General features: G+C 42.9%; 1 protein-coding gene across 4 annotated transcripts; it reads left to right on the forward strand.

Moving 5' to 3' along the window:
• On the forward strand, positions 1 to 26,642 carry DBNL (drebrin like). Of its 4 annotated transcripts, XM_056860065.1 has the most exons (14): positions 1 to 102; positions 2,496 to 2,551; positions 5,734 to 5,846; positions 7,626 to 7,700; positions 9,740 to 9,886; positions 13,537 to 13,614; positions 14,266 to 14,417; positions 16,297 to 16,351; positions 16,754 to 16,825; positions 19,221 to 19,326; positions 19,760 to 19,909; positions 23,418 to 23,539; positions 25,045 to 25,150; positions 26,400 to 26,642. In XM_056860065.1, the coding sequence occupies exons 1-14, from the start codon at positions 20 to 22 to the stop codon at positions 26,537 to 26,539; spliced, it is 1,455 nt and encodes a 484-aa protein (XP_056716043.1). In that variant the 5' UTR covers positions 1 to 19; the 3' UTR covers positions 26,540 to 26,642. The 4 variants fall into 4 exon arrangements, with proteins under 4 accessions (XP_056716043.1, XP_056716045.1, XP_056716044.1 ...); XM_056860067.1 differs by lacking the exon at positions 19,760 to 19,909 and having other exon boundaries at positions 12 to 102; XM_056860066.1 differs by lacking the exon at positions 16,754 to 16,825 and having other exon boundaries at positions 12 to 102.
• Positions 26,643 to 27,364: the final 722 nt, after the last annotated feature.

Raw genomic sequence — 27,364 nt, forward strand, 5'->3', positions numbered from 1 at the left:
TCGCAGCAGCAGCTCCTCCATGGCGCTGAACCTGAGCAAAAACGGGCCGGCGCTGCAGGAGGCCTACGGGCTGGTCGTCGCCTCGACGAGCCCCACTGACTGGTGAGGGGGAGCCTCTCCGCCGGCCTGGCCTGCCTGCCTGCCCGCTCGCCCCCTTCGCTTCCTTGTCCCGGGGACCGGCGCCGGTTTCATCCTGATCGGGTGGGGTGGAGGCGCATGAGAAGGCATCCACCGAGGAGTGGGGCGGAGGCCGTTTGCGCACGGGAGGTTTTGCCTTGGATCTGCCGCTCTTTGCCTGCGCGTCTTCCCCAGCCGGATTCTCCAAACTCTGCACGGGGGGGCTTATTGTTGAGTTTGGAGCAGTCGGATGGGGGGTGGGGAATGGGCATCTCGAGAGGGGCGAACCCAAGGCACAAACCCCCGTGCGTAAACGGCCTGAGTCACTCCTGGCCACGGGACGCCAAGGGAGGAGGAAGCAGCGCCGCGCTGTCTTGAAGCTGAACCTGGGGTTGTGGATAATTCACAGTGGGTAGCCGTGTTAGTCTGTCTGCAGGAGGAGAAAAGAGCATTTATTCATGGAAGGTTTTGCCTTGGATTTGCCACTCTTTAGATGCACTTTTCTCCCATCCATATTCTCAAAACTCAACAATAAGCCGCCATGCAGAGTTTTGAGAATTCAGATGGGGAAAATGTGCATCTAGAGAGTGACAAATCCAATGCAAAACCTTCCTTGAATAATGGAAGCAAGAGTCCAGTAGCACCTTAAAGACTAACAAAGCGCATACCCTGCCAGAAAATATTTTTGTTAGTCTTTAAGGTGCTACTGGACTCTTGCCCTTTTCTACTACTGGGGTTGTGGGTGTGGTAGGGGAGAGCTGCGGTTTGTTTAGCTCCAATTCTGCCTGGAATGGCTGCGGGTGTGAGAAAGGTGTGGGTCTGAGATGGCTGGTGATGGTCATCGTGGGGTGTCCTATGGGAAGGAGGGAGCTGTGAAATAAGATGAGGTTGTAGGGGAGCCCTACGTTATAAACCTCCCCCCCCCAACTTTTGTTGACTGCCCTTCCCCCAAGGAACCAAGAATGGTGTTATATGGCCTCTTCAAAGCAGCCCTGTGAGGTAGGGAGTGTGTGGCAAGAAGCTAGTGTTGGGCTAGGACTGCACAGATCCTCCTTCAAATCCCCACTACACCAGTATACTATGGTATTGGAATGGGATCTGGGAGATCTGGGCTTAAATCCTCACTCTGCCTTAGAGTTTTCTGAGTGACCTTGGGTCAGTTGTATGGTCTCCGTTCTACCTAACTAGGTGGTTGTGAAGCTAAAATGGAGAAAGGGAGAGCTACGTATGCTGCCCTGATCTCTTTGCAGAAAAGGTAGGATGGAGGCTTACCCAATCAATAAGCTGGGCTATGAAGCTCGCGGTCTGACCTTGGGAGAGTCACTGTCGCCTAACCTACCTGACAGGGTTATTGTGATCATAAAATGGGGGGAAGGAGAGGAAAAGAAGTTGGTGGTTGACGAACAGCAGGCATCTTTTAATGGGGAAGGAGGTATTTTCGTCTTTGTTGTTTTATGTCAGTTTCAACTTGTAATGTTATTACTGTAAGCTGCCTTTAGCCAAGAGGAAAGGTGGGGCAAAACATTTAAATATATATGTATTGCCCTGAGCACCATGGAGGAAGGGTGGGATGAACATTTGATAGAACGTGGCTAGGCTGAGGTCAGTGAACTTCATGGCTGGTCAGGGCCTGTCCATTCCAAATGTACCAATCTAGCCACTGTGCCTCATGGTTGTTGCAGAGATACCCGGGGTTTCGATGATAGATGCATGGGTTGTATTAGTCTCTTCCTAGGCCTGTGTGATGCTTCTGGCAACACCGGTTTGGTTGTTAAAGGCAATTGCCCTATGCATATTATAGATCATACTGCAACGGAGATTCAGGAAGGGTTTCAAGTCACAGCAGCTTGGTGAGTGCTGTTTAAACTCAAACGAAACTGCTGTGGGGTGTGCAGATAAGCATGCAGTATCTTTCTGTGTGAGAGCTTTTCGCAAACAAGGAAAATCAAAGCGATTCTTCCCACCCTTCCCCAGGATCATAGGGTCTGGATATTTGCCATGTGTTTCTGGGAACTAACAAGCCAAGTAGATATGGAGATGAACCTGTGTAAAGAGGAACTTGGAATGGAGTAAGAGAGGATGCACGTTAGCATGTGGTTGTGAACCTGTAATGAAAGTTTTGTACCCTATGTACGACAGTTCATAGTGAATTGACCCATTGATAGGCAAATATGTGATATAACCGAAGGGAAAATAGTGAGAGACGTATGGGTGTGGAATAGAAATGAATGACTGGGTTTGCCCTGAAGATGTCCACAGATAATGATTGAGCTGGGGTAATATGAAGATGTTAAACCTGTTTATGTAATAATAATTTATAATTGTGTGAGTTAAGTAGTCACTGTGATTTATCTTGATGCTTGCTTCATCCTCTTCAGGGCTCTATTTACCTATGAAGGTAACAGCAATGACCTGAGAGTGGCTGGCACTGGAGGTGAGTATGTTTGGGAAGTTTATCTCGGTATGTGTGACTTTAACATCTTTTTTAGATAACTGAGAGTTAGCCTCAAGAGGATTGTGTTACTTGTTAAGCCGCAGCTCGGGTGCTACCCACCTAACTTGCTGCCAGTTTCTGATTATGTATGTACAATTTGCTACATGATCCACTTGAGGCATCTATCTGACAGTGTTCCAGTAGCCTGTATCTCTTCTGCATACACCAAGAAATAGTAGTCCTGTAGTTTTATGCCTGTTGCTGCTTGTTTAGGCACCAGGTAGATCCTGGGAAACACCCCGGACCCAGCCCTTGGAAATGGAGCGTGGGAAGTAATGTGGAAATACATCTTCTGTTTGACAGTGGAAAAGAAGCAGTACAGTATGCACTGAGCGTTTTTCTTAGATCATGTGGAGCGTAAGAGTTCAGTTACTTTTAAACCTAAAACAAACCCTTTGTGTGTTTTTAAGGTATACAGAAAAGGTGAAAGAAAAAATGAACTATTAGCAGACTGGGAAGCAAAAATGGCCTTGGAAAGCCCCCCTTCCCCCAAAAAAGAGAGGTGGAAGGACCAAAAGCCATCTCCTATGCGCCGGCAGTTGCTTCCCACATGAGCCAGAGCATCTGGCTTCCTAGTGGTGGTGGCAGCTGCTGTTCACCCCACATAGGGCATTTATTTTGTAACGTTGCTATCACCACCATTGTTGCATTTGTTAGTAAAAGTACATCTTTGAAGGCCAAAAACTTCACATTAAACTTCCTCCTCCAGAACGTTTATGCGCAGTGCCTTCTTTCAGATCTCACATCTAACCAGAGTCGAGGAAGTGTAACTCTGGTTAGTGATGCAATCAGTATTGACCAACCATTGTTTTCAACCTTGTAAACCAGAAACAGAAATCATAGTTTATGCTATCTAGTGCTTGGCGTGATGTTTGACCCGACAAATTAAAGTTATGGGTATTGCTCCACCTCAGGAGGTCCCTGTGCTATGGCGGGCAGGAGTCCTGAGCAGATGAAAGCTGACAAATGGAACTAAAACATACCATAGTTTGCCTTTAAATTTGGAAACTCAAACCATGGCTTTAAATCATATATTTTAACCTATGATGAAGTGCAAATCATGATTTGGTGTGATGTCTAAACCAATTCATAATATTCTTAGTTTAAAGTTAGCATCCTTTGATGTTACCAAGTCCATTCTCACTGGGGACTGGACTCTGATGCCTTTATCAGGTGTGCAGAAAACCTCTGGCAGGTACAGCTTCTTCACTGGGGCGGCTTTGTCTATCATAATGCTGCATCAACAAGATTTATATACAATTGTTAAGGGAATTGGGCTACTTTAGCTGGAAATCCCGGTGTGGGGATCTGTAGAAAAGAGAACCTCAGTTCAAGAATATTGGTAATATAGGTGTGATTTTTTTAAACTTGTAGAAATGGGAAGTAGCTAATAGTGCTGAGCAGTTCCCTAACCTTAGTTTGAGGAAGATTACACATGAGGAGAAATGAAAGTTCAGCTGTGGCTTGTACCAAAATTATTTTCTGTTCGCATTTTGCGTGTTTGCGGATGGCTGGTTCCTATTGAGACGAACTAAAATTATTGACTGTTAAAATAGCTTGAAGGAAGTCTTCTATTGTGAGAACAAAAGGTTTACTGAGTGAAAATCAGCTTGTTTCGTTGGAGGGGAGGGAAGGGGAAGAACCACTTTGTGGGTAAACTGAATTTCCTTTTGAAGCTGTTACACCAAATTCTAAGCAAAGATATCCTTTCTTAAGGCTGCAGTCCTAAGCTTACTTAACAGGAAGTCGCATCCCATTGAACCTGTTGGGGCTTCCTTCTGAAAAAACATGCGTAGATCCAGACCGCAAGTGAGCTTGTCGGGATGTACCACCTTTTTCTATCAAGGATACCATTTTCTGCCAAGGCGTACGCCCTCAGGTTCTTCTGTGAAAACTTAAATGCACAAATTATGGAAATCAGCCAATGATGCTTTAATGTCTTAATTGTGCAGAGGGTGCCTTTTGTTGCTGTAGCACTTGTTTTTTTGGCCGCAATAAGTGAAATGGTAGGAACTGTGGCAAATAGTACGGGCCAAGGGTAGTGTTGGGAATCAGAGTGCGTGCCAAGGGTAGTGTTGGGAATCGGAGTGCGCGAGAGCCTGTTTTTTATGGGTGGGGGCAGGGTGGTAAAGAATGATCTAGAAAAAAGACGAGGAACTGCCCACTGCTTCCAACTGGAATTTGAGTGCCTGTACCTCCTGAAGCTTGCACTTCAAAATATTTGCTGGGTTTTATTCTTTGTCAAATCAACCAAGGGGCTGTAACTGTTATGTCATACTACTCAGCTTTGTGTTCTCTGAGCAACTTCAGCAGCAACTCTGACAACTGCAAGAGTAGCTGGACTTTGTGACTACTTAAGCAATGGTGCTGTAATAGTTCTAGAATAATAGTTTGACCTTGGTCATTGGTTCTGTTAATCAATAGTGCCTATAAAATGTTCCTTTGGTAATTGCTGTTTGGGTTGCATAGACAATAATAGCTGGATTTTCCAATATAAATTCCCAGTGGATTGTAATGGTTACTGAAGCTCTTTTTATTGTTTCAATTGCACTTTTCAGAGTATAATGCATTATAAAATTCCTAGCTCCCTTGTGAGAGCAAGAGGTTAGGCTGAAAGGTTGTTTTTTTTTAATCTAATGCCATCTAAAAGGCTTCACAAGTTGAACAGGAATTTGAATGTGGAATTTTCCATGTCCTTCTGTATGTTGTGGAAGATCAGCAGTATTGGTAGAGTTATATAAATGATGGTCCAAATAACTGTCAAGCTAGTTCTATGGCCCAAAGACCTTTGTCTTGAACTGTAGCTCCCTATTTGGCACATCAACTGCTTTGGACACGAACTGGAATGGGCTTTCCAAAACAGTTTGAGCAGCATGGAGGGTGGGTGGGAAGCAGATCTTCATGGTGGGTGAGGGGAACAAGCCCCTTGAATTGAACTAAAAAATTCTTTGGATTTCATCTCCCATATTGGTAAACATTTCAGACAAATAGAAATTACACTTGGTGATAGTACAGTGTGTTCATCTAGTATTCTGAACTTGCATTACTGGTTTTGGTTGACTGAGTTGGGTTACTTTCACTTTACTTTTCTTTCTTTTTTGTCAAATAATGATTAAATATAGATGGTGGTCTGGAGGAGATGGTGGAAGAACTCAACAGTGGGAAAGTGATGTATGCTTTCTGCAGGGTGAAAGACCCCAACTCCGGTTTGCCCAAATATGTACTTGTCAATTGGGTATGTGGAATGTAATTCCATTCATTTCTGCAGTTTAAGGGTCATATCTTTCTTAATAAAAAAGATGCAGTACTCCTTTTTTTGTAATGAAAGAATTAAGTATGAAATCATTACTGACAGTGTTTGAAAAGTCAAGAGGTGTAGATCCCTCCTTCGACCCAGAATCCCTGTTCTGATCACAGTGAACACACATGAAGCTGCGTTATACTGAATCAGACCGTTGGTTCATGAAGGTCAGTATTGTCTATTCAGACTGGCATCGGCTCTCCAGGATCTCAGGCAGAGGCCTTTCACATCACCTATTGCCTGGTCCTTTCAACTGGAGATGCTGGGGAATGAACCTGGGACCCCTATGCAAAGCTTTCCATTTAGCCTCAGCCCCTCCCAATGACTGACTCCAGATGGAAAAAGCCAGAAATTTTGGGGCTGCAACCCTATCTACTTATGATGAGGGGGCATTCCTCATTGAGTATAAGTTTTTACACATCTTGTGTTTCTTTACTAAGATTGGGATGCTGGTCAAGTATTTTAATTCATTCAGATAATATTCCTAAATATTTAAAGAACTAAAAATACAAATATGCTTTATGCTTCCAATTAAGCAGTAGACTTTATCAGATCAGTGTTAATTTTTTTAGTCTTAATGTGACTCACAAAAGATTCAAGAGTGATCCAGCAGCCAAGCAATCTTTAGCTCTTCTTGATGCACATCATAACTGTCAAGGAAATGCTGAGTGAAAAAGTAAACACATGGTAATATTTAAGCATAAACATACCAGAAAGAGAACTAGGTGCTAGAAAGAGGGTAAAAAGGTTGAAGGGCAATAGATTGCCTTAATGGCAGTCCCCCAAGGCTTCTGCGAGAAAAACCACACAAGCAAACATAAAAGGTTTGCAGAGGTTCCTTATGCTTTTTTAGTTCATTTACTCATTTTACTGTATTATTAAATGATTACAAATTTTGCTTTTCAGCCAGAAATTAGCTCCAAAAGCAACTCAAGGGAATCAAACTGTAACAAAACTTACGACTAAAGTTCAGTATAAATGTTCTGAGAGGGGATTCTCAGCTTAGCTGGATTCAGGCAGAGTGAAGGGATTCCTGGTTCCTTGCTGCCCACTTCCTGGTGGCCTCATAGAGGCAACTGGAAGCTGGAGGAGGGAGGGCTCTTTGCTGGAGCAGAATTCTGGTGCACTGGAGGGGTGTCTGGTTTTAATGCCATCCCGATGAGGACCCCTTCCATGGCAGATAGAAGCTGGAGGGGGCGAGATTACATATCAAAAACCAAAATGGGGGGGGGGGCATTGCTTACCTGATCTGGTGTTCTGTGCATTCTCTTTATAACATTGTTTCTGGTGTAGGAGATGGACATTGCAATAATAAATGGTTAGCAGTAAAGTTAATGTAAACAGCCTGGCAGGTGAATGAAGGCAAAATACAGTTAGGTATTTATCTCCTTTTGATCTTTGCTTTTAGTAACTGAGGACACCCCCCCTTTTTAAAAAAAACATCCAGCCTAATGAAGAGTTCTGGAGAACTCAAAAGCTTGCACAGTGTTGTCTTATTTTGATTGATCTTAATAAAAGGTATTACATGGCTTTTGTTTTTTTGTGGGGGGGGTGGGTTCTTTGAACTAACACAGCTACCTACTTTGTCTATTATGTGAGCTTCCTTTTCCTTATATTTTGTCCTCCTTGTGCAAGTTGACCGCTCCATGCATAAACAGTATCGTATTCATTAAACGGGTCAAACATCAAATTTCTACTGCTTTCTTTTGATAGATTGGTGAAGGTGTTAACGATGTGAGAAAGGGAGCCTGTGCCAACCATGTCAGCACTGTAGTGAACTTCTTAAAGGTATTTAATCTTCATTTTATTCTCTGTAATCCCCTTTCCTTTCAGCTGAATGCTCTCCCACATAAACAGCTCTGTGGTCTTTGTGCAAAAGGCAAATCCTACCAGAAGCTCAGAAATAATGCTCTGTTTTCCCCCATTTCCCTGAGTGCGATGTTTCTGGAGCAGCTGCTTACAGGGTCAGTTTCCTTGAGATGAGAGAGCTTTGGAAGCACACGGTGCTCCTATAATACCTGTTTAGAAGTTGAGTAGTGGGGAGCAAGCACACAGAGACCCTAACAGGCTATACTAATCTTGAAACAGCATCAGATTTCTCCTCCACCCCTTCACAGCAGCAATACATTCTTGCATCTCTCTGCTTGCCAGAAAGCTGCGGAGTTTTCTCGCAGTGGCCAGATTCAAACCACAAAATGGTTTCCTTCAGACCCCACCAAGGCAGATGAGGTGTGACTCACATTCCAGTGGTTTGGATTGGCCACCCGCCCGTCAAAGGCCATTGAACAAGCACCAGATACCAAAGTATACAACAACCTAGAGAGAGGGAGTTATTTTTGAGTAATTGGAAGCTCTTGCTTGCAATGAAATTTAAGTCCTTCATTTAGTCTGTAGTATCACACCCTTACAGTTTTGGGCTCCAGTAACCCTCTCAGTATTAATTTATTTCCTGCCAAGTATCCTGGGCACTTTGCTTGGGTCACAGTGTTAAATTCAGGCTCCATGAAGGCAGGTTCATAGAGATGTTACGTTCCAAATACATTTGAACAGTACACCATGCAAGTTTAGGCTTTACTGTATCCCCATTTGGTTGTAGTCTGTGCCCAGAATGTATCTGCTAACCCCCCAGTCCAAAGTTCTGCTTTCAGAATATATTGCACAGATGAGTGGAATCTGCTTAATTTTGCATGTGCTACTTGGTTCGTTTTGCAGAAGATTTTGTCAAGGAATGCTGAAGGAGAGGGGGGAAGAATGGGGAATTGAGCCTTTCCTCAGACTCTCTTTGGTTTTTAGAGTGTTCAGACACTTCCTGAACTGGGAGCCAGAGAGGGTTTTAAATATGAAAACTGATATTCTCATCCAAAAAGTGTATATAATTCACAGTTCTTGTCTTTGTTGGGAATAAGAGCAAAATATAAGCAGTTCAGCCTGTCTCCAGAATGGAAGTAGAGATGAATATAGTAGTATTTACCTGATACTAGGACATGTAACCATGAGTTCCAAATTCTGTGCTGTTTAGCTGATTTTCTTATTCGTTTATTCCTTTCACATCTGAGCATTTAAAATGAATACTGGTGGGAAGAACGTCCTATTTTTATTTCTTATTTCCTTTTCCTGACTTTTCTGAGCTACTGACATCATCATTTTTAGACTTAATAGTTCTCTAGGCTATAATTTGTGGACTGCTGACCACTCTAAATTGATCTGTTGTCTCTGTAGTTGGTGCAGAGAAAAAACCAAAATTGGAATTTTTAAACACTGCTTGACCATGTCTGTTCTTTTGTTTTGCATTTCTGCCCTTCACAGCTCTGGCTTGCAATGCCCAGGTGCTGCTTTTTGCAGCGAAAGTAAGCTCCCCAACAATACTACGGAGTAAAAGCCAGCATGGAGAGCCAGCCTGGTGCAGTGGTTAAGAGCAGTGGTTTGGAGCAATAGACTCTGATCTGGAGAAATGGGTTTGATTCCCTACTCCTCCACATGAGTGGTGGATGCTAATCTGGTGAACTGGATTTGTTTCCCCACTCCTCAACAGGAAGCCAGCTGGGTGAACTTGGGCTAGTCACAGCTCTCTTAGAGCTCTCTCAGCCGTACCTACCTCACAGGGTGTCTGTTGTGGGGAAGGGAAGGTGATTGTAAGCTGGTTTGATTCTTCCTTAAGTGGTAGAGAAAGTCGGTATATAAAAACTAGCTCCTCCTCCTCCTCCTCCTCCTCCACTCATTATGGGGCAATAGAATATATTGGGATATAAACGGGAAGTTCTTCGCTCCATGGTTAGCACCTCGATATACTTTCCAGACCTTCAGCTGTACTTTGCATCGTTTTACAGGGCGCTCACGTGACGATAAATGCTCGGGCTGACGAGGATGTGGAGCCCGATGTTATCATGGAGAAAGTGGCCAAGGCGTCGGGAGCAAACTACAACTTTCACAAAGAAGGCAGCAAGTTTCAGGATGCTGGTCCTCAGGCTCCAGTGGTGAGTCCCTCTAGGCTCTTGGTGCTAAGAGCTCTGACATATAGGCTGGAGAATCTGGGGCTGACAGTGAAATCCTACTTTTCTGGGAGTAATTCCCCCACTGAATATCATGGGACTTAATTCTGAGTAGACCTGTTTATGATTGCTCGCTCAGTTACTCAGATGAATGGCTGGGCCGCTGGGCACTTGAGCCTGGGACTTCGGCCAAAATTAATCTCTTGCATTGAGCGTAAACATTTTTTGAGCCGGGTATGTTGTGTACAGCTTCACACATGGCTGTTTGTCTTGGAACTTCCTGAGTTTTCATTGCGATGATACAAAGGATCTGCTTTGATCATTCTTGAAATCTCAGTGCATTGGCTCAGAGGTTTAAAAAGAAAACGTAACTTTCATATCCCAGGGCATAATTCCTGGCCTACTTGAAAAATTCTACAGGTGTATTGATGGGCAATAGGCCCTTCTACAGAATTAGATGTGAAAGTTATCTCTGCAGAAGTTTTCAAAAAAGAATCATTGTGGCTGCTTCTTTCTTTGGACGTATAGAGTTAGTTCTGTGTTTTTCTTTTTAAAAAACTAAAGATGCAGGGTTAATGTCACATGAACACATGAAGCTGCCTTATACTGACTGAGTCAGACCCTTGGACTATCAAAGTCAGTATTGTCTACTCAGACTGGCAGTGGCAGCAGCTCTCCAGGGTCTTTCACATCACCTACTTGCCTAGTCTCTTTAACTGGAGATGCCAGGGATTGAACCTGGGACTTTCTGCATGCCAAGCAGATGGTCTACAAACTGAGCCACAGTCCCTCCCCTGAGATTATCTCTCATATTGAGATTATGTGTAGAAAAATTTGACAGAATACAAGCCCTCAGTATAATCTTCAATTCATACTCTTCTTATGTAGGAGTTATAGTACCACTCAGAAAACTCTTGCATGACTTAAATGTTTTATCATACTGTATAATATCTGTATGATATAATTTGGCTCATACTTGCAAGAATTCTATGCAGCTTCTCTATGCAAAGGTGTGGAAAGCAGATTTAGAAAAGACATTTGAAGATGGCATTTCAAAAGCCATTTGGAATTCTAATTATAGGTTTTCCTAAATGGTGTGTCTGATATAATAACAGCTAAAAATTTACAAGTATGTTATGTCAGCAAAAGACTTATAGTTCTCTTTGCTGGAAGCAGTATGAATGTTGTGCTGTCTTTGGCAATGCCCTGTAACTGTGGTTTTCTTGTCTTCTGTTAAGGAAATGCGTGTAGAAAATGTATCTCATTCTGGACCTGGCCCCTTTGCAGATCAAAAACCCTAGAGAATGCGATCAGCTACAGATAGGGGACATTTCTCTAGAGACTTGGGGGAACACCCCCCAGGTATGCAGAAAAATACAAAAAAAGAAATTATTTTTTAAAATTAAAATTTTCAAGAAAGACTATGATCTCATGACAGTATGTCTGCTGCCATTTTGGAAAAGGGAGGAGCATCTGCCTCGTGCTGCACTCACCAGGTGTGTGGGTGGGCAGGTAACAAGGAACAGTGAGGAAGAAGATTGGGGAAGAAGAGCTGGACCCATCCCTTGCCCCCAGGCACTGCAGGCAGTTCCTCCGCTTTTCATACTGAATCTATTCTCTTGCATTTTATTCACCTAGATTCAATTGAGTTTAACTGTGAATCCACACAGAGAGCTACTTAATGCTGTATTTATATTGGCAAAAATGTATATAGCTAAGATATGGAAGACTTCTAGGTAGCCCTCAGAGAAGTGGTGGTTTACTTAAATGCTGGGAACTTTGAGCTATGGCAGAGGTAATGTATCAGATTTGGGTAATATGTGCTTAGCTTGGTAAGTAGAAACCAGACAGAGGAAAAGGACTTTTTGTATTGTTACGTTCTATAGAAGCAGACTTCTGCATCTGAGCTTTATTTATTAAAATACTGTCACGAGATAACTTTAAAAAGATGAAGATATACAAGGAATCAAAATCGAATATACAAACTGATGAGGAATTTATTGCAGTTTCCAACAAGGATTGCCCAGTGATGCACTCTAAACAAAACAGAGCCATTAAAGTAATCCTTTATTAAAAGCTTGAGCTGAGAAGTTCACCAAGTTTCTTGTAGCTTCAGGGAGGGTAATTCAAAATTCTACTCTGTACCATCTTATCAGCCCCCAAAGACGGAGGCCTTGTTTTCTTTGACGATAGTCCTTTTAGAATAGCAAAGCCAGCATAAAAACTTGTCAGGATACAAAGGTTCATTTTCAGCCAGAGAAACCTAAAAATGGCTCCTCTTATGCCAAGTTAAAATTCACTCACAAAGCCCACGAGTAAAATCCACAAATAAGAAATGAGCTGTCAAGGAAACAACAGGGGTAGTTATAAAAAGCAACCAGCTTTCAGAGATTTCAGGTCTCTAGTGGAGTCAGCTTACATCAAACCAGAGTCTTGGGAAAAGATGTAAGTTTTTAACTGTGCTCCTAAAGGCTGCCAGAGACTATGCTAGTCGTGTTTCATGGGGGATGACATTCCACCATCTTGGTGCTGCCACTAAAAAGTCCCTATCACACCTTGCTCTCCGTTGAATCTCCACCAGTGATAGTATGTAAAAGTAGCATCTCGCCAGATGATCTCAGCATCTGCGAATGTTCATGTTGTGGAAGGCGGTCTGGTGCCACATTTAAGAGCAATAGTTTATTCTCTGGGCATCTCGCTGTGTTAGTTGAGTGGGGTTCTTTTCTTCTGCTTGCTGGATGAAATTGCTGTGGCATGAAAGAAGTTGACAGTGATTGTAGGAGAAGAAATGTTGGAATTCGGTGCAGTTGAAGGAAACTAAAGTGTAAACAAACAGTACTGAACTCTGGAGAACTAAGACAGAAGTCTTTAATCATATTAAGCACGTGAAGGTTTTTTGTTTTCTTTTTATAAAACAAATCCCTAACAGTTGCAGATAAGAAAACTGAGAAGGTCTCCCCTTTGCTCTGGAACTTTTAGCTGGTCTTAGGATATATGTTGCTGAGCCTTTTTATAATTTTTTCCCCCACTGGGCCATCGTGGCCATGTCTTTTAATGCCCAGTGGTAGGGGAAAGTGTTGTTTCTTCAGTTTCCTGTGACCTTTTCCATATGGGTTATTTGCCCTGGGTTCAATGCTGTTGTTTCCCCCCCCCCCTGCTTCCCTGCAGTATTGTGGTGCGTTCACGCACCTCCCAGGTTTTCTCTGGCTTTTCTCGTCTCTTTCCAAATTGGCTTTGCTGCAGTTTTGGGAAAGATTGTAGCAAAACCTGGATGCCTAACGTGTGGGTGGGAAAGTTTACTTTTTTCCTGATCCCACCTGCATGGCAGCCATTTTCCTTGCCCCTGTCCCCACTGCGGCTGTTCCTTCCCCCCGCCACCAGCTGGGCTTTCATATTGCAGTTATGCACTGGCTTAATGTGCTGATGTTACTTCTTTGTATAAAATTTCTTATCAAATTGAGGAGTAGCCTAAATGGAATTGCCTCATTGTTTGGGGAGAATAAAAAATGCTTTGATGAAAATTTATTCTGTGTATAGTAACTTCAAGATATGAATTATGTTACCAAGTTGCTGGCATTTGTTTAAAAATAGTGATTAAATTGTTTCAAACTATATGTTTCTCTTTTATGTAACAGGGATCTGTTTATCAGAAAACAAATGCCCTGTCTGAGATCAAGAGAGTCAGCAAAGATAGCTTCTGGGCCAAAGCAGAGGTATGTTGTGTATTTAACGAAGGGCCAGACCAAATGATTTCACGGGCCTTATATGGCCCCCGGGCCTGACGTTCCCCATCCCTGCTCTACAGATTGGTTGAAGTTCAAATCTGGGCACATTTTGGGAGCATTATATGATCTATTATTTGGCGGTTCTTTGAAACTGAAGTATAAACCAAGAAAGGGTGGGGAAATTTCAGCGAATTGGATAAAAATGTATTTGTGTTTGCTTTTTGTTACTAGCTCCAAATAAAATATTAGGAGTTACTCTGATAAAGCATGGGAGATGGTAGGAAACTGCACTTTGCAATTTAGAAAAACACTTGAGCTTCCTCAGCTAGGCAATTAATTTCTTTGTCATGTTTTAAATGGCTTGCTGTATGGACACATTCCTCCTATGAGGGATGGGTTGGCTAGAAAGAAATGTGGAGTGGTGCATCGTACTGACCTACATGATTTATTTGAAGGGTCTGCTAAAATGGCAAGAAGAATTGTGCTGGGTGACGCAGTAGATTGTCTGTATTGATTTGATGTAATAGCGCTGTGCTGTGGGTGAATTTTTTAATGTGACTTGAGTGGTGTCATGCACGCTGTGTGTACTTCTTCTCCAGAAGCAGCTGTTTCTCAGACTTGCTGTGTTTGCTGTTTCAGAAAGACGAGGAGAATCGCCGGCTAGAGGAGAAAAGAAAAGCTGAAGAAGAGCGTCAACGTCTAGAAAAAGAACGGCGAGAACGCGAATTGCAGGAAGCATCTTTACGTGAGCGTAGATTTAAAGAGCGAGCCAATGAAATTGATGCTCAGAAGTGAGTAGATTTTGTTTTTATTTAAAGCACTGTTAACACTAACTCCGATTAACCGATTATGTAAAGAGCTGTGTAAAAATGAGAACTTTAGTGCTCAGTTCTCTGAACTGCATATGATTGTTCCGTATGAACTGTATATGAATGCTGCAGTAGATGGGTCTACTTCCCTTACCGGAGTGTTTCTGGAAATTGTGACTGTTGCTGCTGTAAAAGCCAAACCTACTGGTGGGAAGTGTTATGTTACGTTCTCTTGTTCTTAAAATGTCTGTGATAAGTGCATAAGACACAGTCTGAAATAATTGCTGCAGGAGAGCCATTTATGTGCATGTGATGTAGTGGTGAAAGAGTGGCGGACTCTAATCTGGAGAACCGGGTTTGATTCTCCACTCCTCCACGTGAAGCCAGCTGGGTGACCTTGGGCCAGTCACAGTTCTCTCAGAACTCCCTCAGCCCCACCTACTTCACAAGGTGCCTGTTGTGAGGGGGAGGGGAAGGTGATCGTAAGCCACTTTAAGACTTCTTACGGCAGATAAAAAGTGGCGTATAAAAACAGATTTTTCTTCTTCTGAACACAGCCTGAGAATATCTTCTTCCATGCTATAATTTTCTAATATTTCCACAGCTTCTATCTTCTCACTGTGACAATTCAGCCTCAAAAAATCTTGAGTCAACAGTATAGTATTCAGGGCTTGTGGCTAGTTTCCCCTAAGTATCTCTGAGCTCACACATCCTTACCCATTGCCCCCTTCCCTCCACCCAGAAGCCCCAAAGTGTGAGATGTCCATTCGATCTATGAAACTGAGCACACAGAATGAGCTTTTCATTTATTTGCCTAAGTGTGTGTTCTGTGAATTCAGTTGTTACAAATCCACAGGAAGTGATTGATGTGGAAGCCCACACAATCTCTCTGACACATGTGACTGTAGTACAGTCTCTCTATATGTACCTAATTCCTTAACCATCTGGAATATACATTAACTTCAGCTTCGTGTTGGCTCATTTGCACTCTAAAAATATGAATCTGCTGTGGGCCAGTACTAACAATATGAAGTAAGAGCTAAAGTGAATGCCTTCAGAAGGAGGCAGCTTCAGCAGCTGAGCTGTAGGGTTTGATGGTTAGGGAATTTCACCTTTTGAGGCTGTTTGCTTCTCAGTTGTCCTAGTCGCACTAGGGAGGCAGACTGACATGCAGATATCTTGTGCTGCCTTTAGAATGGATCTGCTTTCATATGAACAAATGGTTTATAGTTCACCAAAGAGGACCTCCATTCCCTCATTCCTCTCAGAAACTGATGGAGCTTATATGATCTCAGCATTGCCCTAAACATCAAATTTGGCTTTGGCAGTTGTGTTCAGGAAATAGAAGGGGTGTGTGTAAACTCACCTTTTTGCTAGTAGAAAACTAGATTGGCTTAGACCTATAGGGGGGTCCCAATCTTTTTGAGCCTGTGGGCACCTTTGGAACTCTGATACAAGGTGGTGGGCACAGCCACAAAATAGCTGACAGGAGAGGCAGAGCCACACACAAAGGAAGCCCAAGTGCAGGGGACAAGAGGAGTAATTAAAAAAAATATACTGGGAAAGAGCAGTGTGAGAGAGAGATAATAAACAAACACTATAGTGGTAGCTACCACCAAAACACCATTATTTTAATTTGCTCAACCAATCAGATCTCCAGGGGCCGATCAGAAGCCCTGCTGGGCAGGAGCCCAACCTGTCTGACCTACTTTCTAAAACCCCTTGGCTGGTGACAGAAAAGATGTCAGCTGGCACCACGTTGGGGCCCCTTGGTTTAAGGCAAATAATGCCAATGAACAGAACTGAGGCCTTTGTTAGCATAAATTCTCATTAACCACAAGGTTTTGTTTTGAATTTGCAGGAAATTCCAGCAACAACAGGAAACTGAGTCAAGGGATAAAGAGAAACAACAATGGGTAAGGTTTGAAATTCACTCTTTTCCTATTGGCCTCTACGTCATTTTTAAAAGCCTTCTGCACAGAGGAGTGTTGTGTCATCTGCCAGAGTGATGTGGCGTCCATTTCTGCGACTTCTCAACCCATTACTATCCCAGTGAATCTACAAATGCTGCTGATGGTGTTAGTCATCTGCAAGGCTCAGAAAGGCGCCACTGTACCTTTAAAAGCAATAGGGAGAGACTGCCTTGGTGATAGAATTGTGTGTTGGCTGTTCTCTTTGGTAGGCTGCATAGCTGGCGGCAGGCGAGCTGTAGCAAAGGTTGTGCTCACCTAGTAAAGCCCAATTTCTCATTTTACTGGAGACCTGCTTCTGCTTGGCCTTACTGTGAGTGGAGTAAGGGAAGTCATCTTATGTTACAGAAGGAGCAGGAGGAAGATCACAACAGGTTGCAGAAGAGTTTCCGAAGGAGTGAGTCTGTGGAGAAAGCTCAGGTACCTTGGTGCAGGCTTCTTGGCGATTTTGCTTCATCCTCAATCAGGAGCTAACAGCCATGGCTCTGTAATTCCTCAGCATTAAATCAAGTCGGTATCTGTGGATTTGGTCATCTTTGCACGGCTTCTCAATGCATGCTGGGTCTGAATAAGAACTATAACACTTCTAACCCAATGTTGTCTCCGTTTTCAACACGGGATGTTTCTGATAAAGTTAAACAGTGGAATGATGCACCATCCATACAGATCGTCACTCTGGAAGGTGGGGAAGTCTGTCCACTTCCTCAAAACCTATTATGGGCTTGGATATCCTGGTCCATCATGTAGAGATGACTATCTTTCAGTCTCATTCTTGATCTTAACCACATTCCAAGGCAGTGAATTTCACATTCTGGCTGTGTATTGATTCAGGGGTGTGTGATTTTTATAAACTATGAAGTTGAAATATTAAAATGCCTCTGTACACAGAGAACAGCAGCTTCCAATGTGTCCTTTTGTGACTACTCATTATTGTATATGCTGAATATACAACCTTTCACTACTTCTTTTCTGTATTAATCTCCTTCTTGGACCTCTGCTCAGTTTTGCAGTTTTTCTGGTAAACAGCACTGGTCCTTTCATAATATCACGGCCAGAAAAATTCTCCGTTGTACTCTTTAGCTTTGTATTTCCTGAAATTTCCATTGATCATTTTACTGGCACTGCATACTGAACATTGGCCTTCACCAAGTTTCTGCGAATGAAACTTTGGTCCTCTTCCGGAGCTGGCACACCTACTGAACACAGCTCATGCTTAAATATCCTAAATAACAAAACATCTGTGTAACGATTTCAACTTTGTCTACAATCTGTAATTCTCTGGCTATCCAAATAATTTCTGTGAATGCATGTCTTTGGTTTAGTACCTACTAGTCCAACGGTCCAGAATAACTTTGTAAATCTGCCCTTCAGTCACATGACTCATAATTTTGTCTACTGAACTCTCTTTAGTGTGTGCTGCCGGCACAGCTCTTCAGCTGCCATGACTTAAGGCTGGATTTTCTGGGGCAATCTTGGTTGAGATCCTTCTTGCATGCACCTCTTCATCTTTTGTGAAGACAACTTGCCTGCTTGGATGCAGGACTTCAAATCACACCTTTATTTGGCATTAAAGGATGCAGGACTTCTGATAATTTATTATGCGCTCTTTCCTATGCTGCCATGAGTCTTCAGAGGGGCATGAGCAACCTCTTGGCAAAATATTCTCTGAGTAAGGGTTTCATGATCTTTGCACGTTCCACCCTCTAATTAGTTACATCCTGTGTTTCTAGATTAATGGAGGCTTTCTTCAGTTTGACAAAATATCTTTTACTACATTGTTCTTTCTGCATGATCTCTGGTGAAGTTTAATCATGAGTAGGAAAATCCAAGTTGTTTCTTTGTTAATCCTTAAATCCTCAGTACTTACAACATAGCAGACCCTTGCATATTCTGTATGTGAGACTGTGGTAAAAATACCTATCAGCAAGCCTTGATCTCCCATTAATGTGGCCTTCCCAAAAGCAAACAGGATGAACTGCATTACCTCAGACAATTCCTATGACTTCTGCAATTCCAGGATAGGTGGGTGCTAGAAGCAGGGCCTTAATTTCGATGCATGAAAGCTTATTTTTGCCCTGGGGTAACTAACTAGGTCAGAAAAGAGGAAGATACAACATGAGATGGATTGACTCAGTAAAGGAAGCCATGGCCTTCAGTTTGCAAGAACTGAGTAAGGTAGTCAACGATAGGATGTTTTAATGTAATGATAAAGGTAGTCCCCTCTGCAAACACCGGGTCATTACTGGCCCATGGGGTGACGTCACATCCTGACGTTTACTAGGCAGACTGTGTTGATGGGGCGGTTTTTCATTGTCTTCCCCAGTCATCTACACTTTACCCCTATCAAGCTGGGTACTCATATTACTGACCTCGGAAGGATAGAAGGCTGAGTCACCCTTGACCGGCTACCTGAAACCGACTTCCCTCGGGATTGAACTCAGGTCGTGACCAGAGCTTTTGAGTACAGGATGTTTTGGAGGTCATTAATTCGTAGGGTTGCCATAAATTAGAAGCAATGGCACATCTCACACAGCTAACTAATTTGCTTAAATCAACAAAGTCCTTATTGTAGTGTTTTTTGCTTGTGCAAGAACCTTTCTAATATGTGCTTGTGTGTGTAATATTTCCTCCCAGTGAATGGGTTAACGGTTATCCATGCAAGTCTTTAGGTATTGGCAGCCTAAGCTGGTACTTTTCCCTACCTGCAAAAGTCAGGTAGCAGCATTGGTAGCTATTGCTAGATATTCCTCCTTTTCTCCCCACCCCCAGATGACCACGTGTTACCAGGTTTCAGCATCTCTTCCTCTCCTCACAGGAAGCAGCATCACTGATAGCACAAAGATCAATGAATCCCCGGGAAATCTTCAAGCAAAGGGAGCGGTCCATGTCCACAGAAGCAGCAGCCATCAGTTCTCAGCCAGGTATCCAAAACTGGAACAGAAATGCTTGGGGGGGCGGTCTGTTACTTTTAAGGGACGATGCTTTTCCATAGGCCACTTTATATGGAAAACATCAGCTTCCTCAATGCACTGTGAATTTTTTCAAGATGCTTTGAATGAATGAAGGAGCCATAAGGGTAGACAAATGAATCCACAGAGCATCAAGGATGTTGTTTTCACATGGAGCCGTCAGAGAATCACTTACGTAATACTCTGTCACTCTTAGAATTCTGGCTCCTTTCTGAGATCTTTTGAAAGAAGCCTTTAGGGACTGGTAGACAGGAGACGGGTGTAGAATTGTTGCCAGGCTGAAATTTACTAGTTTGTCCAAAGCCTGCTGAGTGAATGGAAGTAAGAAAAATAATCTCTCTTGCACCCCTTCATGTATTTTCTGTTGACTTGCCTCCTCTCCTAGGCAAGTTACGGAGCCCTTTTCTGCAGCAGAACAGCCAAGCAGAAACTCCCGTGTCCCCCGTCCGTCCCACTGTGCAAGACGTTTACCCTCCTCCTGTTGTTCATTCGTCTGTGCATGACACACCTCCAGTCTCTCCTGTTCCTGAACTTGGTAAAACTATTAAAAGAGACCTTTTCTGTTACTTGATTATCATAGGGCTTTAAAAAAAACAAATAGTTGAAGGTGTTCTTGGAATAGCCTATGGTCCATTGAGCCAGCGTGGTGTAGTGGTTAAAGAGTGGTGGACTGATTTCCCCGTTCCTCCACATGAGTGGCAGACTCTGATCCGGTGAACTGGGTTTGTTTCCTCGCTCCTCCACATGAAGCCAACTGGGTGACCTTGGGCTAGTCACAGTTCTCTCCGAACTCTCTCAGCCTCACCTATCTCACAAGGTGTCTGTTGTGGGGAGAGAAAGGGAAGGAGATAGTAAGCCAGGTTGATTCTCCTTAAAAGATAGAGAAAGTTGGCATATAAAAACCAATTCTTCTTCTTTTATTGATGCCTTAGCCATAGAGGAAGAACCGTCTCTGTCCTGAAGGAGGCTGTAACCAGCAAAATTAAACTTAATTCCAGAACTACTTTAAGTCTATAGTTTTTTAGGGTGTTTATGATCAAAATATTTTGATCTTTACTTGATAAGTACTTAATGTAATTTTTCCCGGTTACTGCATATTTGTGTTTTCACTGTATGGGTTAGTAGATTTCTCTTGCTGTAGCCCATCGTGAAATGTTTAAGTACAATAAGAATTCCCCTTCTGCCCATCTTGCAGTTTCCCCAGGGAAGACTTTTACTCAGAGCTGCTTACTTTCCAACTCATGGTACTGCAGCATAAAGTTCATTCATGGATACTTAGGACTATGCCTGCTGGCTTGCCTGTTAGCCATGCTTAGGTATTGACACCTGCCTCCTCCCCCCTTCTAAATCACATTCTGTCTCCCCATTTGTGGTGATAATTCTTTCAGAATGGCTATTGCCGAGACTTTTCACACGTCTCCTCCCACACCTTCAGTGTCAGTTGCAGCTCCTGGCCCTTTCACAACTCTAGAAACGAGGGGTGCTGTTACGTTAGCAGTTATTCTGGTATTTTGTTATATGGTAACAATAACAGGAGCCCCGTGGCGCAGAGTGTTAAGCTACAGTACTGCAGTCAAAAGCTCTGCTCACGACCTGAGTTCGATCCTGACAGAAGTCGGTTTCAGGTAGCCGGCTCAAGGTCGACTCAGCCTTCCATCCTTCCGAGGTCGGTGAAATGAGTACCCAGCTTGCTGGGGGTAAAGGGAAGATGACTGGGGAAGGCACTGGCAAATCACCCCGCAAACAAAGTCTGCCTAGAAAACGTCGGGATGTGACGTCTCCCCATGGGTCAGGAATGACCCGGTGCTTGCACAGGGGACCTTTACCTTTACCTTTTTAACAATAATACAGTGTGGGCTTTTCCTAGCCTGTTATATTTCTGGTCAATGTTGCTGTTCCTTGTCCGAAGAGGTTGACAGGTTCTTGGGGTCTTTTAAATCTGTTTCATTTTTCTCTGTATTGTGACGTATTCTTTGTTGTTATGTGGTGCACAACATGTCTCCTAGGCTGTTCAGAGATCTGTCTCTTTTGATGTAGGGGAAAAATGACTGCTTTTACATTTGAGATTAGTATTATTAGTATTATTATATCTGATTATGCATAGGCTGTTTCAGGAAAAGGCAGGGATTCGGCTGTGTCATACAGTGCAGTCCTAAGAAGAGTCACTCCAGTCTAAGCTCATTGATTTCAGAGTAACTGATTTCAGAATAACATTGATTGCAGAGTAACTCTGCCCAGAATTGCACTGTTAGTGGGTGACAAGGAGGAGAAACAAACAGGAAAGCCAGTAAAAGGCAGCTTTGCCTAATCAAAAGGCGAGGGCAAAAAATGGGTGTAACTCCTCCGGTGGCTGAGCTGAACTGTCATTATGACCACGTTCTGAGCAAAAAGAAGATACCACCAATGAATGGAGTCTTGGTGGGTGATTCTCGTCTTTCAGTCATTATTTTCACTGGACATGCTGGAGGCCGTCGCCTGCTTGATGACTTTCTATTTCTCCTGCACTCTGCACTTAAAACAACTCATGAAGCAGCTTTCAACAATAAAAGAATAAAACCACACTTCTGGTCTGACGAATTGAACGCAGCAATATAGGACTTGTTCTGGCCACAGTTCAGTAGAAGAGGCCATATACTTTCCCCCTCTACTTCTGCAGAATGGATCCAGAGTTTCAGTGTCAGATTCTGCATGCCATTATACACCCTTATTTTCGAGCCGAGATCTACTCTGCAGTAGCAAAACAAACTAAAATTCCTTTGAAAATACACTTTGCGTGCTTAACTGAACCATATTTTTTTCTATAAGAGCCTGTAGCTATTAAGTACTATATAATACCTTTTACAGAGGTTGTGGTTCAGTGTCTGAGCACATGTTTTGCATGCAGAAGGTCCCAGGTTCAGCATGTGTAATCTCCAATAAAAATATTTCAGGACCTTTTTGTGTGTGAAACTCTGAACAATGGCAGCCCATCAGAACAGATGATGTTATGCTAGGTGGGCTAATGGCTTGACTCTGCAGAAGACAGCTTCGGGTATATTTAAAAGACAGTTTCCACCTCATAGGCACATAAATATATGGGAATTTCTGAGATGTGTACTTAATCATCTTCTCAAAGTGTGACAAATGAACCAGAAAAACTTGCTATACAAGCTGTGAGAGATAGCAGAGGTGGAACTATGGCAAATACATACACACAATAGGCTGAAATGCCTCATCTAGCCTTGCCTGGCAGAGAGACAAGAGACTTCTCAGGCCTATAAAATCATGTCAGAAGAAATGGGACAAATCTGTTTAGGCTTAGTTGGTAGAACATCTGTTTTGCCTGCAGAAGGTAGCTGGTTCAATCCCCCTACTTCTCTAGTTAACAGGATCAGGTGGTAGGTGATGTGAAAGACTTCAACCCAAGACCCCGAAGAGCCACTGCCAATCAGAGTAGATGATACTGACCTTACTACCGCAGTGATCTGACTCATTGTAGGGCAGCTTGCGTGTCCACCCTTTTGTAGACATAAAGTTAGGGTTCCATCATACCATTGTTTAGTAGAACTCACCTATCCCATTTGAATGTTTCTGCTAATATTTTACAATAATATGAATAATGAGAGCCATCGTGGTTTAGTGGTTAAGAGCGGCAAACTCTAATCTGTTGAACTGGGTTCGATTCCCCACTCCTCCACATGAAGCCTGCTGGGTGATCTTGGGCCAGTCACAGTCCTCTCAGAACTCAGACCATGTGAAGGGAGGCAATGGCAAACCACCTCCAAATGTCTCTTGCCTTGAAAAGCCTACAGGGCCACCATGAGTCAGCTGTGAGTTGACAGAACTTTCCACTAGCAATATTTATTAGCACCAGTTTCCATACACTGAGACCCCAACTTTTTTTTTTCTTGCCATCCGCCTTTGGGCATAGTATAGGATGCCTTCAGTTCCCTTAGACAAAGATCAGAATGGTTCAGCAAAGTGCCAGCACACAGTACTGGCTGGAGGAAATTATTAATAAACATGACAAATAGAATTACAAATGTGTGTTCTGCTTTTTCCAGGTGATTTGATCAGGCAGGACAATTACAAACCGGCCCCTCCGGTCTTCCAACCAGAGGCGGAACAAGACACTGTGTATGAAGAGCCCCCTAGCGAACGAGTTATCTATGATGAGCCCCCTCAGGTTAGTCTTATGTTTGACCTTGGCTGTGTGATGCATATGTGGGTAAACCAGGGGCACTAATCTGAATATGTCACAAGATTCTAAAGATGTTAACAAAATCCAGACATTAACTGATGGAAATCTTGGTTTGAAGCATAGCATTTTGGTAACGTTTTAAGTAAGATTATTTTGCATTCCATATATACGTTAGCAGTTACCCAGAGTCTTTCAGGTTTGTTTTGTTTTGTTAGGCAATATTATAGATGTTCACAAGTCCTTACAAGCATGCAGCATCCTAGTAGAGTGAGCCAAGAGCATGTGCCTAAAGTGCTCAAGGAATTTTCTCAGCTTGTAAATATGAGCATTTTAATCGGTAGTACAGCCTTAAGATGGTCCTTGGATTTAGGTTGTGTCTGATGGTATAAACAGACTCTTATAAACCAAACAGTAGGGAAACTCTGTGCTGTGTAATAGCGACAAACCGTCTCTGAACGTCTCTTGCCTTGAAAACCCTACAGGGCCGCCATGAGTCAGCTGTGAGTTGACGGCACTTTCCACCACCAATATTTATTAGCATCAGTTTCCATACACTGAGACCCCAACTATTTTCTTGCCATCTGTCTCAGAGATGGTTTGAGGGGCTGTGGCTCAGTGGTAGAGCATCTTCTTGGCATGCAGAAGGTCCCAGGTTCAATCCCCGGCATCTCCAGTTAAAGGGACTAGGCAAGTAGGTGAGGTGAAAGACCTCTGCCTGAGACCCTGGAGATCCGCTGCCGGTCAGAGTAGATGATACTGACTTTGATGGACCAAGAGTCTGATTCAGTATAAGGCAGCTTCATGCGTTCATGTAACAAATCTTAATTAGATTTTTCTATCTGACATGGTCTTCGAGTCTTTCTGCATAGTAGTCCATATGTAAACTGTCTGATCATTTCCCCACTTGCACTGTTGGCAGTGCAAGGAAGCAATGGAAGTTCATATCCGCTTTAAGAGGAGTTCGAGACAATGTTTAAGAAAAAAAGAAAAGACTGAACTACCAGGCAATAGCTTTTTTTTTTTAAGCTAGTAACCACCACCACCCATTTATTCCTCAGGTTAATATAGGAAGGTGGGAGGTAACTGTTGAATGAACAGGAAGGTCAGAGGAAACAAGTTTCGAAGGCCCATGGGAAGTGGAGTGAGAACAAAATTGTTGGAGTTTCCTATCAACAAAGTCTTTGTTTACAGCTGTAATTGTAGTGCCTTACTGTATATTAACTGGTCTTCCATCCCCATGTCTCTCTTTTCCAATATAATGGCTGTGGTATTTGCCTTAACTAAATAAGTAATTCCAGTGAGTGTAAAACGACGTCTGTGTATCTGTGTGTGTTGTTTTTCAGTTTCTTAAATTTTAGCTGCAAGATGTTTAAAGGTTTCAGATTTGTTTTTACCTTAGTGTAGGTGAAGGAAGAGCTTGCACAATTGTGGACATAATAGCTATGAGTACTGTCTTGACATACTGTGTTTCATTCTGTTAATCTCTTTAGGATCAGCCTGAAGACACTAATTATGACTATGCTGATAACTACCAGCAGAACCTTAACTTGGAAGGAAAAGGTTTATGTGCTCGAGCGCTGTATGACTATCAAGCTGGTACGTTGCTCGTGGTTTATTTTCTGTGTTTTGGGAAGAGCTGCTGCTTTCCTCGGTGCGAACAGAATACAGGATTTAACATCATGATCTAGGATCTGCAAGCCAGAGAGTGAGATTGTACAGGTTGATTGCAAAAGCATGGTAAATTTATGCTGTTAGTATCTGATTAGATTTTTACAAGCCACATTTATTGGAGTTGTTCTGGCCACCGTCAACAGAACTAATGAGTGTTTGAGACATGTACGGTTAGCTACTCTGTCCTAGTTAAGTAGCAGGGAGGATAAATGGACCCAGGTTACAGTCTGAAAACGCACAATGCACAAATCTTTTTGGATCTGCTTAGTGTCTGGGTGGCAGGTTCACTGGGAACAACCATATACATCACCTTGAGTTCCACAATGGATGAAAGTCAGGATATAACTTTAGAGTGGGCTAGCAGGAAACTTTGGACCATAAGTTTCAGACTCCTCACCCCCACCCTGAAGCTACTACTCCCATTCTCACTCTGCGTTTTGTTTTACCTTTTATCTGTCACTGTGAAAGCTAACAACCATTTTTGTTTTTTAAAAGGCAGACTGGGATTGTGAAGGGGTCTGGGGTATGCACTGATTCCTTGGCAGAAAGCAGATGGCTTTATCTGTCTTGCTGTGGCTGTCACATACATCATAACCGGGGGAAACAGTTGTGTGGCAGCCTCAAAGAATCTGCCTTCTGTGCCTTTGCTGTCTGAACTGTTCATTGTAAAGCTAGAAACATTTTAGTTGACCATTAAGCTTATGGTAGGTGAGGAGAACAGAGTATTTTGTGCAAAAGCTGTTTTTGAATGTTTGTGCCTTTTTCTTGGAGTCTAGGTCCAGTTTAGAAAGCTGATGCTTACTTTTAAGTAAAAAATGGATTGAGACTTGCATGTTGTATGGAGTGCCTCTCCTGACCTGACCCTAGTTGTTTAGAGTTGATGTGAGGACCCTACAGCTACTCTTGATATCAGGAGCTATTAGGAAGAGCAGGGCTGAGGGATGAAAAGATGCTGATGAGCACCTGTACGAAAATGTGTAAAGTCCATCTCTGAACATCATCTTTAGGGGAATAATATGCTCTATTGTTCCAGTTTTATGCTCTGTTTTTATGTTTTCAGCTGTGTCATTGCATTGTGCTGTTTGGACGAATAGCCACCTTTTAATGTGGGGCTAGATGAGCCTATGCATTTTAAACAATCTGTTTCTTGCATCTGATTGTTCCCGCCTTTCAGCTGACGACACAGAGATCTCTTTTGACCCTGAGAACATTATCACCAGCATTGAGATGATTGATGAGGGCTGGTGGCGTGGTTACGGTCCAGACGGACACTTCGGGATGTTCCCTGCCAATTATGTGGAGCTGATTGAATAGGCAGCCGGCCTTCGCCAGAGGAAGGATGCGAGCAATACCTGAAAAGAAGAGTGCTGTCCAGTCCGATCCTTCAAGTTGAAATTGTATTGGCTTAAAAGAGTGAAGTGCCATTCCTCTGCTCCCTTGTGGCTGGGGCAGCATCCACAACTGCCTAGTGAAGCGGAACCCTTCCTTTGCCTTCTTTTTGTTTTCCGTAACTGGCATTTACAGTTGAAGTTAGGAAATCAATCTTGGCAGTGAATAACACTTCAGTTTTTTGAGGGGTGGGGAATCTTTTGAGGATAAAGGCATTAGCCACACACACAAATCTCTCCAGACATACTCTCTGACCATCACCATGGAGTATTTATAAGATAAGGAAGGGCTTAATAACAGAAGCAGCGGAGCTTATAGTGCAAACCACTTTTTTATTCCACGTGTTGCATCTTCCAAGGTAGCACAGGGGAAGAACTTGAAAAGAAAAAAAAACCTACGTGACTTAGGAGCCTGTTGGTAATTTATCACTGAGATTCGGGTTGCAATCTGCAACCTAATTATTCCAGATCTCTTCTTTGGAGGAAAACTGATTGCATTTCTCAAAAGCTACACATTGCAATCTAGGGCAAGCCCTGTGGAAATGAGCGAATTGTACAACAGCTCTGCAGAGCTCTTGTGCAGTTCCCTTCCATTTCAACACAATAATCAGTCTGGAAGAAGATTACCGTGTTTGTCTGGCTTTTAAATGTTCATGTGTTTGTGGAAGTTCTCGCCTTTTGATTTCAAGCAAAGGACCTCACCATATAGTTTCTTCAGATAATGGCATTTGATTTAAATGCCATCAGTGCA

This window comes from Euleptes europaea, chromosome 14 (genome assembly GCF_029931775.1).
Source record: "Euleptes europaea isolate rEulEur1 chromosome 14, rEulEur1.hap1, whole genome shotgun sequence".
NCBI classification, from domain to species: Eukaryota; Metazoa; Chordata; class Lepidosauria; order Squamata; family Sphaerodactylidae; genus Euleptes; species Euleptes europaea.